Source organism: Pinus tabuliformis, chromosome 1_2 (assembly GCF_031772625.1).
Source record: "Pinus tabuliformis cultivar Carrire ecotype Pingquan chromosome 1_2, CPIR1, whole genome shotgun sequence".
Lineage (NCBI taxonomy): Eukaryota > Viridiplantae > Streptophyta > Pinopsida > Pinales > Pinaceae > Pinus > Pinus tabuliformis.
In genome coordinates this window covers 45738271-45752570 of record NC_142298.1, presented here as the reverse complement: position 1 = coordinate 45752570, position 14300 = coordinate 45738271, and the positions used below count along the sequence as shown (strand labels likewise).

The 14300-nt window shown below is 36.5% G+C and overlaps 2 protein-coding genes across 2 annotated transcripts in view; one reads left to right on the top strand and one right to left on the bottom strand.

Annotated features, from left to right (window-relative positions):
- LOC149204349 (uncharacterized) overlaps positions 1-14300 on the bottom strand; it is a 525276-nt gene that overhangs the window by 465049 nt on the left and 45927 nt on the right. The gene's annotated exons all lie outside the window — the stretch shown is intronic.
- Positions 1-14300, top strand: part of LOC149204350 (uncharacterized) — a 28538-nt gene that overhangs the window by 8242 nt on the left and 5996 nt on the right. The window contains exon 4 of the mRNA XM_089395850.1: positions 14135-14264. Within this exon, the coding sequence (XP_089251976.1) occupies positions 14135-14264 (130 nt within the window). The remainder of the gene's footprint in view (positions 1-14134; positions 14265-14300) is intronic.

Sequence of the window (14300 nt, the reverse complement as noted above, 5' to 3'; positions counted from 1 at the left end):
ATTAAATTTCATTTTATTTTTTTATTTTTTAGGTTATTATGCATATACATATTTCAACTTTAGAGTTAGATTTGTTTTTTTATTGAAATTTTGATTAGTTTTATTTAATAATTGTTTAGATTTAGTTTTTTTTAAAGTTTAAGATTTAAGATTTTAATTTTTGTTTTAGGATAGATATTTTTATTTTAAATTTTTGGATTTTTTAATTTTCTCTTTTTTTTATAATATTAAAAAATAAAAAATAAATAATATATATATAAAAAAAATAAAAAAAAATTGAAAAGCATAAAAAATTTTCGTGGAAAAACTATTTTGTCAGTTTCAGTTATTTTCATGTTATATCTTTCATGCTGGGATCTAAGTTTTTCAAGCGAGTTGCGAAATTGATATCTGGTTAATGGTTTATAATTCTCGTGGTATTTTAAGGCATTTATCTTTTAAAGCTTTCAGTTGCCGGATATCGTTTTGGTCACGTGATTTAGCTGATAATAGATGGTTGCTGTTCATGGTCCATGTTTCTTTATCATTTAAAAAGTAATCATTTAAGCATTAACTCCACAAGGCACTGGTCTATTAAATCTTCAAATCCATCGAGTCCTTTTCATATCATATCTCGTGTCTCTCAACCAACTGGTCGCCAGTTGGTCTCATCATCTCACAGGGACTACCCCCTTAGCCGCGGGAGACAGGCTTAAACGGAGGATCGGGGATCAGAGTGACAGCCCCCGGTCTGAGCGTTGTCGTGTCAATCCGCGCGACAACATTTTTTGGCGCCGTTGCCGGGGACAGAGTTTTTCTGTCCTTGGTGTTTCAACGACTTTCAATCATTCATCTTCTCATCTTTCTCATCTCTCGGTTGAGCTGGCAGATTCAATATTTTGGCATCTTTTCATCATATATCAGCAGCATCTCTTCGGTTTTGTTTCTTGTTTGGGTGGCGACTCCATTTTTCTCATTTTCCCAGACAAGAAGCCTACCGCATATCTGTTTGTTGATTGCTTCTCGGATCTTAGAATCAGATTTGTTGTTCAAGTGGCGACTCCACTTCTTTCATCTTTTGATTTTCTTGAGCAAAGATCTAGTTCTATCATCCCTTATTGTTCATCATGGATTATTCGTTTAAACCATGTCGTTTTACTCACCGTCTCCATGATTTTCCGGAGGAGGCCCTTCCTGAATTGCCTATTTTTTCAGATGGTGATCCAATCGCTGCTAAAAGGCATATTGACTTGTTTATCCGCTTCATGATCATATATTGCAGACCCCTCAGTTTCATCATGGTGATATCAAAATGCGTCTATTTGTCCTTTCTTTAGAAGATGATGCTTTGAATTGGTTTAACAATTTTCCTAAGGATTCTTTCTCTTCTTTGGCTGATATTATCAATGCTTTTGAAGATAGATATGGTTATCCAAACAGCGTGCCTTCTTCCTCCAAAATTGTGCAACAGAACGTAAGTAATTTGATAGGAGGTCCAGCTGAAAGATCCCAGGACGATTCTTCATGTCAAAATGTGTCATCCACCAAAAATATTGCAGATCAAGTTCATGATAGTGAAAAATCAGGGACAAATGACAATGAAAAAGAAGAGCAAAAGCAAATTATACGAGATCTAATGATGCTGGTAAGAAATATGGAAATCAATCAAACTAATTATGTCAATGATGTGAAAACTTTATGCACTCACCTGGAGAAACGTAATAGAGAGATTGAGGTCACGCAAAAAGCATGCTAAGGAAATTGAGGCCATAAAAACTAATTATGAAACAGAAATTAGAATCATGCAAAGCAGGTTGTCGATCTTAGAGGAAAATATGGTGACCATGAAAGCTGATCATGATAGGGAAATTGACTCTATGCAAAACAAGCTATTAACCATGGATGAGGAAATGACCATCATGACGTTCAACCATAATAATCAAGTGGCTGACATGCAAGCGAACCATAAAGAAGAAATAAATTTTATACAGCATTGCTTGATGGACATAAAGGAAAAGAATGTTAAAGTAATAAAAGACATGCAAGAACACCATGCCAGACAAATCAGTGATATAAAGGTTCAACATTCTAGTCAGATGGATGCCATTAGAATACAAGTTCAAAGGTTTCAGCAATTGGAAGATGAGAGAAACCAGCAAACATCAACAGATCAGGAGCCTTCTCATTTGCTGCAACTAGATTCATCTTATTATTGGGAGGTTGTTGATTCGATTGAAAGACGGTTGATTGAGGGTGATCCAGACAGACTTAAGAATGATAGAGATCAGATGCAAGATGAAGAAAGACATAGCACGCATATCTTACATACTTCATCTGATAGCTTTGAAACAGAAAGTACCAGGTCATCAGTAATTCAACCAGCCAGAAAGAAAAAGCGCAAGAGAAAGAAGATAAGACAAAGATTTGATACATCAGACGGCCGTGAGCAGCTTGATTTTCGGATAAGAAAAAGTCCTACCATATGCAAAATTGGACATGGCACATCCGACAAGCAGCCCACAGATTTGCCTGAAAGCAGGCAAATGCTCAGTATACACTATATTGAACACATCTGATGCCATGGGGCATTTTTTGTATCGTATTTCTAACCCTACTCCTTGTTTTTTCCGCATTTTTATTTCTGCTTTAGATAGTCAATAAATGAAGAGCTTTTATCTTTTCTGTGCTTAATGTATATGCTGATTTTTGGATGGACGCTACTTATTTTTGTGTTGTATGGATGCAGATTCTGGATTCTCACATTCCTGCAAGCAGCAACGTGTCCCCAAGTAGAGCCAGATGTTGACCCCTACTGGTCAACTACCCATGCAGTGCACCCCGTTTTTCTTGACAGAAAGAAGCAGCACCTGATCAGCATGTCCGTGCCATCCTGCCATCATCAGTAGATTGATCTTTTTGATTGTAAACCCAGTCTGCATGTATTAACTGTAAATAATCTTAGCAGACATGAAGTCATGTATGTAATTTGCCTAGGTGGACCTAACTTTCTGATGGTAATCTATGTCCCGGAAGGTTTTTTGTCTCACCGATCCATGGATCGGCAGAGTTTTCCTTCAAACCTGACCCCAAAGCCGGGATTGATTTTGTCATTAGAACTTTAGGAGAATCCTAGTGTGTTGATCTGCTAGATTATCGTTGTGTCGCAGAGCTGGGTGTTTTGTGAGGGTCTGTATTAAATGGGTTTGTCCCTTAAGATGTAATTTTGTAAAAGTCATGATGTAATGTGTCCTGAGGGTCGAGAAATGTTTTAAATCCCCTCATGAGTCCTAAGTCCTAGGTCCTAGGTGATGTTTCCGAAGGTTTAGTTCAGTGATCCATTTTAAAATGAATTAAAAAATTAAAAAATGAATAAAAATAATAAAATAATGAAAAATAATAAAAAATTAAAAAATCAAGCAAAAGCCCTAACTAATAAAATAATAATATTTTAAGTTAATAAATCGACGGATGAGATCAAGAGATGTCTTGATCCTCATCAACGGTCGAGATCATTTCTACATGGATCACTTGAACTAGCCGTTAGGATCATTTCCTTTATATAGGGTCTTAGGGAGTCATTTGAGATCATCTGATCTGTGAGTCTGTACTGAAAAGCTCTCTTGTAAATCTGATTTTCTGGTTAATAAAAAGACTTTGGGGTCCAAATCGTGCTGGTGTGTACTCTCTGGGATTGCTGTGAGATCTTTAATTTTCTGCATATTTCAGTTTTCAGCCATTAATCATAGCTTGTTTTTTTTATAGTGTGAGCACAGGTATCTTGTTCACCTGCTAGGGTTTGAGGGCTGCTAGGGTTTCTGAAATAATGGCAGGTATCTCCATTATTTCCTGAGATCTAGCAGCTTTCTCTCTCTCTTTGCTGATGGTTGCTTGAGATGTGCAGGAAAACATCTTTTGAAGGAAATTTTGTGGGCGTTTCGGGGAAGTTCTCGGCTGAACCAGCCAACTCCCGCAAGCATTTTCTGTGCAGAGCCCAGCTGATTGTGCCCTGGGTTAATCTTTTAAGTTTTATTTCGTGTTTTACATTGAGAGATTTTTCTTTCTGTTCACAGTGAAGTTCAAAATTTCTGATATTCTGAAAGTATTTCTGCTCTTATTTGCTGAATCTGGCTATGTCAGGGGCCAAAAATCTGTAAATTTATTAACTGTCTTAGGGTTTTAATTTTTCTGATCTAGGGTTTTAAATGTTTGTTTTATGCAGTTTTGATTAGGGTTTTGTCGTTTTTTGCAGGACTGCCATCAAGGGTAACATTGCCGGCAACAGAAAAAAAAAAAAGAGGGGCGTTCAACAGTGGCATTTTTTCCGCGTGAATACCGTCTACTGCCATCTCCATTGTTGCAGCTTTCAAAACGCAATCCTGTGCACCAAACCGAAATTTTTTTGCTGCTTTCACACTCAGAAAACGCCCAAGAAAATCGTGTTTTGTTGAGCCAATTTTTGTTGCTTTCATCAGTGGTGATTTTGGTCGCTGGAGGCTTCAAAGCGGTGGCAAATAGATACATAGGCTCAGCACATGAAAGCATCACTTCCTCAGCGTGAAAATCCGTCCACGATTTGTAGTTACGGGCCAGATACATTGTATGCGTTACCAGCCGTCAAGCTCAGCTCCTTAAATCGCCGCCGTCTGTTTTGCTGGAACCCGCAACACTCTCAAATGATCCCAGTGCGCCATCAAGGAGACTTTATGCGGTAATTTCTGTGTCTTCAGTAAAATCGATTTCTTGTGCTGCGCATCTATTACGCCATTGAAGCATCCCTCAGATGCATACGCAGAGAAACAATAACCCCTGCGTTTCAAGCAAACATCCACGCAGATTTCTCACGGGTTCTGGCGTGAGTTCAGTGCATTTCGATTCAGGTAACGTTTCATCATTTTCGAATAGCTGCGTTTGGGATTTATGGTGATATGTATAGACGCGCCTCAGGTAACAAATATGTATCGTTTTTTTTTTTGCTGAGAGGTATCGTAATGCCCAGGCAAATCGATTTTAGTCTATGGTCATCACTGCGCATTCGTTTTGTTTGATTTACGTTACCGTAGGGTTTTCAGGCTGGTTGCATTTATTTACTTTAGATTAAATGTGTTAGTCGTAGGTTTAGGGTAATGTTTTAGTGTAGATTTTAATTCCATATAGTTTCATTTATATTTTACTTTAGATTTTGTTTATTAGTTTTTTTTTTAGATTTAAGTTTATGTATATATTTTCTATAGTTTTAAGTTTGGTTGAGTTTTATAAAAAATCAAAAAGGAAAAATGCGATTTGGCTTTAGATATTAAATTTCATTTTATTTTTTTATTTTTTAGGTTATATGCATATACATATTTCAACTTTTAGAGTTAGATTTGTTTTTTTATTGAAATTTTGATTAGTTTTATTTAAAAATTGTTTAGATTTAGTTTTATTTAAAGTTTTAGATTTAAGATTTTAATTTTTGTTTTAGGATAGATATTTTTATTTTAAATTTTTGGATTTTTTAATTTTCTCTTTTTTTTATAATATTAAAAAATAAAAAATAAATAATATATATATAAAAAAATAAAAAAAAATTGAAAAGCATAAAAAATTTTCGTGGAAAAACTATTTTGTCAGTTTCAGTTATTTTCATGTTATATCTTTCATGCTGGGATCTAAGTTTTTCAAGCCGAGTTGCGAAATTGATATCTGGTTAATGGTTTATAATTCTCGTGGTATTTTAAGGCATTTATCTTTTAAAGCTTTCAGTTGCCGGATATCGTTTTGGTCACGTGATTTAGCTGATAATAGATGGTTGCTGTTCATGGTCCATGTTTCTTTATCATTTAAAAGTAATCATTTAAGCATTAACTCCACAAGGCACTGGTCTATTAAATCTTCAAATCCATCGAGTCCTTTTCATATCATATCTCGTGTCTCTCAACCAACTGGTCGCCAGTTGGTCTCATCATCTCACAGGGACTACCCCCCTTAGCCGCGGGAGACAGGCTTAAACGGAGGGATCGGGGATCAGAGTGACAGCCCCCGGTCTGAGCGTTGTCGTGTCAATCCGCGCGACAACATTTTTTGGCGCCGTTGCCGGGGACAGAGTTTTTCTGTCCTTGGTGTTTCAACGACTTTCAATCATTCATCTTCTCATCTTTCTCATCTCTCGGTTGAGCTGGCAGATTCAATATTTTGGCATCTTTTCATCATATATCAGCAGCATCTCTTCGGTTTTGTTTCTTGTTTGGGTGGCGACTCCATTTTTCTCATTTTTCCCAGACAAGAAGCCTACCGCATATCTGTTTGTTGATTGCTTCTCGGATCTTAGAATCAGATTTGTTGTTCAAGTGGCGACTCCACTTCTTTCATCTTTTGATTTTCTTGAGCAAAGATCTAGTTCTATCATCCCTTATTGTTCATCATGGATTATTCGTTTAAACCATGTCGTTTTACTCACCGTCTCCATGATTTTCCGGAGGAGGCCCTTCCTGAATTGCCTATTTTTTCAGATGGTGATCTAATCGCTGCTAAAAGGCATATTGACTTGTTTATCCGCTTCATGATCATATATTGCAGACCCCCTCAGTTTCATCATGGTGATATCAAAATGCGTCTATTTGTCCTTTCTTTAGAAGATGATGCTTTGAATTGGTTTAACAATTTTCCTAAGGATTCTTTCTCTTCTTTGGCTGATATTATCAATGCTTTTGAAGATAGATATGGTTATCCAAACAGCGTGCCTTCTTCCTCCAAAATTGTGCAACAGAACGTAAGTAATTTGATAGGAGGTCCAGCTGAAAGATCCCAGGACGATTCTTCATGTCAAAATGTGTCATCCACCAAAATATTGCAGATCAAGTTCATGATAGTGAAAAATCAGGGACAAATGACAATGAAAAAGAAGAGCAAAAGCAAATTATACGAGATCTAATGATGCTGGTAAGAAATATGGAAATCAATCAAACTAATTATGTCAATGATGTGAAAACTTTATGCACTCACCTGGAGAAACGTAATAGAGAGATTGAGGTCACGCAAAACCAGCATGCTAAGGAAATTGAGGCCATAAGAACTAATTATGAAACAGAAATTAGAATCATGCAAAGCAGGTTGTCGATCTTAGAGGAAAATATGGTGACCATGAAAGCTGATCATGATAGGGAAATTGACTCTATGCAAAACAAGCTATTAACCATGGATGAGGAAATGACCATCATGACGTTCAACCATAATAATCAAGTGGCTGACATGCAAGCGAACCATAAAGAAGAAATAAATTTTATACAGCATTGCTTGATGGACATAAAGGAAAAGAATGTTAAAGTAATAAAAGACATGCAAGAACACCATGCCAGACAAATCAGTGATATAAAGGTTCAACATTCTAGTCAGATGGATGCCATTAGAATACAAGTTCAAAGGTTTCAGCAATTGGAAGATGAGAGAAACCAGCAAACATCAACAGATCAGGAGCCTTCTCATTTGCTGCAACTAGATTCATCTTATTATTGGGAGGTTGTTGATTCGATTGAAAGACGGTTGATTGAGGGTGATCCAGACAGACTTAAGAATGATAGAGATCAGATGCAAGATGAAGAAAGACATAGCACGCATATCTTACATACTTCATCTGATAGCTTTGAAACAGAAAGTACCAGGTCATCAGTAATTCAACCAGCCAGAAAGAAAAAGCGCAAGAGAAAGAAGATAAGACAAAGATTTGATACATCAGACGGCCGTGAGCAGCTTGATTTTCGGATAAGAAAAAGTCCTACCATATGCAAAATTGGACATGGCACATCCGACAAGCAGCCCACAGATTTGCCTGAAAGCAGGCAAATGCTCAGTATACACTATATTGAACACATCTGATGCCATGGGGCATTTTTTGTATCGTATTTCTAACCCTACTCCTTGTTTTTTCCGCATTTTTATTTCTGCTTTAGATAGTCAATAAATGAAGAGCTTTTATCTTTTCTGTGCTTAATGTATATGCTGATTTTTGGATGGACGCTACTTATTTTTGTGTTGTATGGATGCAGATTCTGGATTCTCACATTCCTGCAAGCAGCAACGTGTCCCCAAGTAGAGCCAGATGTTGACCCCTACTGGTCAACTACCCATGCAGTGCACCCCGTTTTTCTTGACAGAAAGAAGCAGCACCTGATCAGCATGTCCGTGCCATCCTGCCATCATCAGTAGATTGATCTTTTTGATTGTAAACCCAGTCTGCATGTATTAACTGTAAATAATCTTAGCAGACATGAAGTCATGTATGTAATTTGCCTAGGTGGACCTAACTTTCTGATGGTAATCTATGTCCCGGAAGGTTTTTTGTCTCACCGATCCATGGATCGGCAGAGTTTTCCTTCAAACCTGACCCCAAAGCCGGGATTGATTTTGTCATTAGAACTTTAGGAGAATCCTAGTGTGTTGATCTGCTAGATTATCGTTGTGTCGCAGAGCTGGGTGTTTTGTGAGGGTCTGTATTAAATGGGTTTGTCCCTTAAGATGTAATTTTGTAAAAGTCATGATGTAATGTGTCCTGAGGGTCGAGAAATGTTTTAAATCCCCTCATGAGTCCTAAGTCCTAGGTCCTAGGTGATGTTCCGAAGGTTTAGTTCAGTGATCCATTTTAAAATGAATTAAAAAATTAAAAAATGAATAAAAATAATAAAATAATGAAAAATAATAAAAAATTAAAAAATCAAGCAAAAGCCCTAACTAATAAAATAATAATATTTTAAGTTAATAAATCGACGGATGAGATCAAGAGATGTCTTGATCCTCATCAACGGTCGAGATCATTTCTACATGGATCACTTGAACTAGCCGTTAGGATCATTTCCTTTATATAGGGTCTTAGGGAGTCATTTGAGATCATCTGATCTGTGAGTCTGTACTGAAAAGCTCTCTTGTAAATCTGATTTTCTGGTTAATAAAAAGACTTTGGGGTCCAAATCGTGCTGGTGTTACTCTCTGGGATTGCTGTGAGATCTTTAATTTTCTGCATATTTCAGTTTTCAGCCATTAATCATAGCTTGTTTTTTTTATAGTGTGAGCACAGGTATCTTGTTCACCTGCTAGGGTTTGAGGGCTGCTAGGGTTTCTGAAATAATGGCAGGTATCTCCATTATTTCCTGAGATCTAGCAGCTTTCTCTCTCTCTTTGCTGATGGTTGCTTGAGATGTGCTGGAAAACATCTTTTGAAGGAAATTTTGTGGGCGTTTCGGGGAAGTTCTCGGCTGAACCAGCCAACTCCCGCAAGCATTTTCTGTGCAGAGCCCAGCTGATTGTGCCCTGGGTTAATCTTTTAAGTTTTATTTCGTGTTTTACATTGAGAGATTTTTCTTTCTGTTCACAGTGAAGTTCAAAATTTCTGATATTCTGAAAGTATTTCTGCTCTTATTTGCTGAATCTGGCTATTTCAGGGGCCAAAAATCTGTAAATTTATTAGCTGTCTTAGGGTTTAAATTTTTTTTCTGTTCTAGGGTTTTAGATTTTGCTTTATGCAGATTTGATTAGGGTTTTGTCGTTTTTTGCAGGACTGCCATCAAGGGTAACATTGCCGGCAACAGAGAAAAAAAAAAAGAGGGGCGTTCAACAGTGGCATTTTTTCCGCGTGAATACCGTCTACTGCCATCTCCATTGTTGCAGCTTTCAAAACGCAACCCTGTGCACCAAACCGAAATTTTCTTTGCTGCTTTCACACTCAGAAAACGCCCAAGAAAATCGTGTTTTGTTGAGCCAATTTTTGTTGCTTTCATCAGTGGTGATTTTGGTCGCTGGAGGCTTCAAAGCGGTGGCAAATAGATACATAGGCTCAGCACATGAAAGCATCACTTCCTCAGCGTGAAAATCCGTCCACGATTTGTAGTTACGGGCCAGATACATTGTATGCGTTACCAGCCGTCAAGCTCAGCTCCTTAAATCGCCGCCGTCTGTTTTGCTGGAACCCGCAACACTCTCAAATGATCCCAGTCCGCCATCAAGGAGACTTTATGCGGTAATTTCTGTGTCTTCAGTAAAATCGATTTCTTGTGCTGCGCATCTATTACGCCATTGAAGCATCCCTCAGATGCATACGCAGAGAAACAATAACCCCTGCGTTTCAAGCAAACATCCACGCAGATTTCTCACGGGTTCTGGCGTGAGTTTAGTGCATTTCGATTCAGGTAACGTTTCATCATTTTCGAATAGCTGCGTTTGGGATTTATGGTGATATGTATAGACGCGCCTCAGGTAACAAATATGTATCGTTTTTTTTTTTGCTGAGAGGTATCGTAATGCCCAGGCAAATCGATTTTAGTCTATGGTCATCACTGCGCATTCGTTTTGTTTGATTTACGTTACCGTAGGGTTTTCAGGCTGGTTGCATTTATTTACTTTAGATTAAATGTGTTAGTCGTAGGTTTAGGGTAATGTTTTAGTGTAGATTTTAATTCCATATAGTTTCATTTATATTTTACTTTAGATTTTGTTTATTAGTTTTTTTTTTAGATTTAAGTTTATGTATATATTTTCTATAGTTTTAAGTTTGGTTGAGTTTTATAAAAAATCAAAAAGGAAAAATGCGATTTGGCTTTAGATATTAAATTTCATTTTATTTTTTTATTTTTTAGGTTATATGCATATACATATTTCAACTTTTAGAGTTAGATTTGTTTTTTTATTGAAATTTTGATTAGTTTTATTTAAAAATTGTTTAGATTTAGTTTTATTTAAAGTTTTAGATTTAAGATTTTAATTTTTGTTTTAGGATAGATATTTTTATTTTAAATTTTTGGATTTTTTAATTTTCTCTTTTTTTTATAATATTAAAAAATAAAATAAAAATAATATATATATATAAAAAAAAAAAAAATTGAAAAGCATAAAAAATTTTCGTGGAAAAACTATTTTGTCAGTTTCAGTTATTTTCATGTTATATCTTTCATGCTGGGATCTAAGTTTTTCAAGCCGAGTTGCGAAATTGATATCTGGTTAATGGTTTATAATTCTCGTGGTATTTTAAGGCATTTATCTTTTAAAGCTTTCAGTTGCCGGATATCGTTTTGGTCACGTGATTTAGCTGATAATAGATGGTTGTTGTTCATGGTCCATGTTTCTTTATCATTTAAAAAGTAATCATTTAAGCATTAACTCCACAAGGCACTGGTCTATTAAATCTTCAAATCCATCGAGTCCTTTTCATATCATATCTCGTGTCTCTCAACCAACTGGTCGCCAGTTGGTCTCATCATCTCACAGGGACTACCCCCCTTAGCCGCGGGAGACAGGCTTAAACGGAGGGATCGGGGATCAGAGTGACAGCCCCCGGTCTGAGCGTTGTCGTGTCAATCCGCGCGACAACAGATACAATGAAGGGAAGGGCAGTTGATGAAAAATAGAGAAACATAGACAATAGTACGAGCAACATGTAAAAGCAACTATAGAATTGTACTACAATCTACTTGTAATAGGTTCTTAAAAGTCTCATTGGAAATCAAAGTGTTGGTTATAATCTATCATAATGAAATTTGGTTTTCACATAATTGTTACCTTTTGACCTTTATTTTTTGTTGGAAATACTAAGAGGGGGTGAATCAGTGTTTCTCTCCTTTTCAATTGGTTAGTTAATCTTTACTTAAAATATTCAGAGTATTATTATAAACTTTGACATCACCACATCTAGTAAACAGTACACAACGTTGGCTTATCAAAAAGCTCAGTTATGTATGATGTACATACAACAATTTACCAGAAGAATCTGGAAGGAAGCGCAAGACTCCCTAGAGAAGCTAATGCTTCCAATGTCTGAAGATGTTTGCAAACAAGATCTGTTGGAGTCTTCAACCTCTAGTACAACATCCAACCAATGTCACTTATGCACCTTTCACTACCACCATACTGTTGCCACTGCTGCCACTATCACTAACCACTGCTACTGCACACTGCCACCAACCATCACTGTTGTTTCTATCACTACCGTTGTTGCTCAATGCTGCCTTTGCTCCCCGTCGATGCAACTGGTGCACACTGATACACACTGCTACTACCACTCACTGATGTTGTTGCCCTAGTTGTATGTTCTTTCATTGTTGCGATACTTCACTGACTCTACTCCTTTGTCAAGCAATTGTCATAGGCTCATTGTCCTATGCACAATCATCATTGTCATGTATGCAATGTCTCACCATCATTATATCACCATCAAAAGGATGTTGTCACAATGTGTCTGTCATGTTGGAGTCATCACTCTGATATTATTGTCAACTCATTGTCTTTATGCATAGGCCTGTGCTTCTACCAATGGACAAACTAAATTAGATCAGCACCTCTGCTTGGTGCATTAGGTCTCATCAATTTCTCTGCCCTGATGAGTCTTTGACAGCAACCTAGATTAACAACTCTTGACTGGCCATCATATCATCAACCCTACTTAACTTTACTCATGGATTAGGTTCCCTAGTTTGATATAATACTAGCCACCATACTTTGTTCAGCCACTTAGAACGGGACACCTATAGTATCCCTAAGGAAAATTAACAACGATAAACAAAGCATGCATAGCAAAACACACACAATGTTAAACACCCAGAAAGACACCAAAATTTGCGCAAAACTGAGCCATTTTATTACGATAAATAGGGGGGTACAATATGAGATCGGAATGTATGCACCTGGGCTTGCCCAAGGCAAGCAAACAAGACCCAGGTGATGAAATCAACTGCTCAGCCACAATGAAATTGTCCAGACAAATGCTCTGCGTTGAAACCAGAAACTACACTGATGGCTGCAAGAAATGGTTGCTAGGTCCTCCTCGGGTGCTCAGAATATTCCAGGGAATTAAACCTGGTCTCCCCACAAATAACCTACCAAAACCCAAAAAGGGTTTAGCCAAATGCTGACTCTTGTCGCACAAAGTGTCTAGGCACCGCAACAACGCTCAGAGTAAGGAATGTTACTCTTAATTCTTACTCACTTCATTTAGACTCTCTCCTAGACAAGTCAAGGGGGGGTAGTCCCTAAGGTAAATGGATGAGGATAGCCTGTGAAACACGATCTCTAGGAGATTTTAATGATGGACAACTTGATGAATATAAAGCAAGTCCCAGTCAAATGAAATAGATAAATTAAAATAAGACACGATCATAAGATAAAAATGACTACAGACCAGTGCCTTTAATTTGAATTAACCATAGACTAAATAATAACAAGTTATTCGGAACAATTACAAATGTGACGAATAAGGACAATCATTGATGATTAAATGTAAACTGCTCAAAACTTTAACATGCAAGAGATTCCAGATTTAAAATGATTTTCATTAGGAATTCAGATCTAGAACATTTAACTTTCTCCTATAGCCAATATGATTTAAAACATTTATCGCACTTTGACCATAGAAAAACCATGAAAAAATAATTTAATCACCAAATAACACCAAGGAAATTTAAATTTGCATTTTAATTGTTCCTTAGGCAATTGCTTTAATGTGAAAAATAAAGAAGTAAAACAAATCAACGAATTAATAAAACGAATTTTTAATGGGCCACGGGCCACATTAAAAAAATTTAATGTTTATGCACAAATCCCTTAATTTATTTCATTATTAATTCTCACGTCAACAAGAATTTAAAATTTTTAGATTTTTTAAATGTTTTTTAAATCTTTTAGTTTTTTTAATTTTTAGGATTTTTTAGAATTTTTATGATTTTCTAAATGAATTTTTTTTTATGAAAAACAAAACTAAAAAAAATTAAAATCATAAGTCAAAAATTAAAAAGTGAAAAAAATAAATAAAAAAATAAAAAAAGTCAACACAAAAGATCGAATAATAATTAAAAAAAAGGAAAGAATTGAATCTAAGTAAAGCTTAAAAAAAAAAAGAAATCGAATTATATAAACAAAAGAAAAAAAACTAACAAAAAACCTTAATGAAAAAATAAAAATAAAATCGAACCCAAATCGTGAAGAGTTAAAGCCTAAACTAAAATAAATAAAAAATCAAAATGTTAAACTAACTCGTACAAAAATATATCGAATGTTCCTTGTTGTGCGAATGCAGGTCTGTCGGTAGAGAAAGCAGTGATGATGAAGGTTTGCGTGTAGTGTGATGGAAGCTTGACGCATAAGGGAGAGGGAGACGACAAAAGAGAGTGAGCGTGGACATCGAGGAGGACATGATGGACAGGTCGAAGAAGAAGGGAAATCGCAGGGTTTGGAGGAGGCAACTGCAGGTGGTCGGAAAGAGCTGGATGGAGCTGCAGGAAGGGATCTGAGCGATGGGCAAAGGAGTTTGAAAGTGCAGCGATTGTTTGCAGGTATGGCAGCGGAAGGGATGAGGGGCAATGGATACA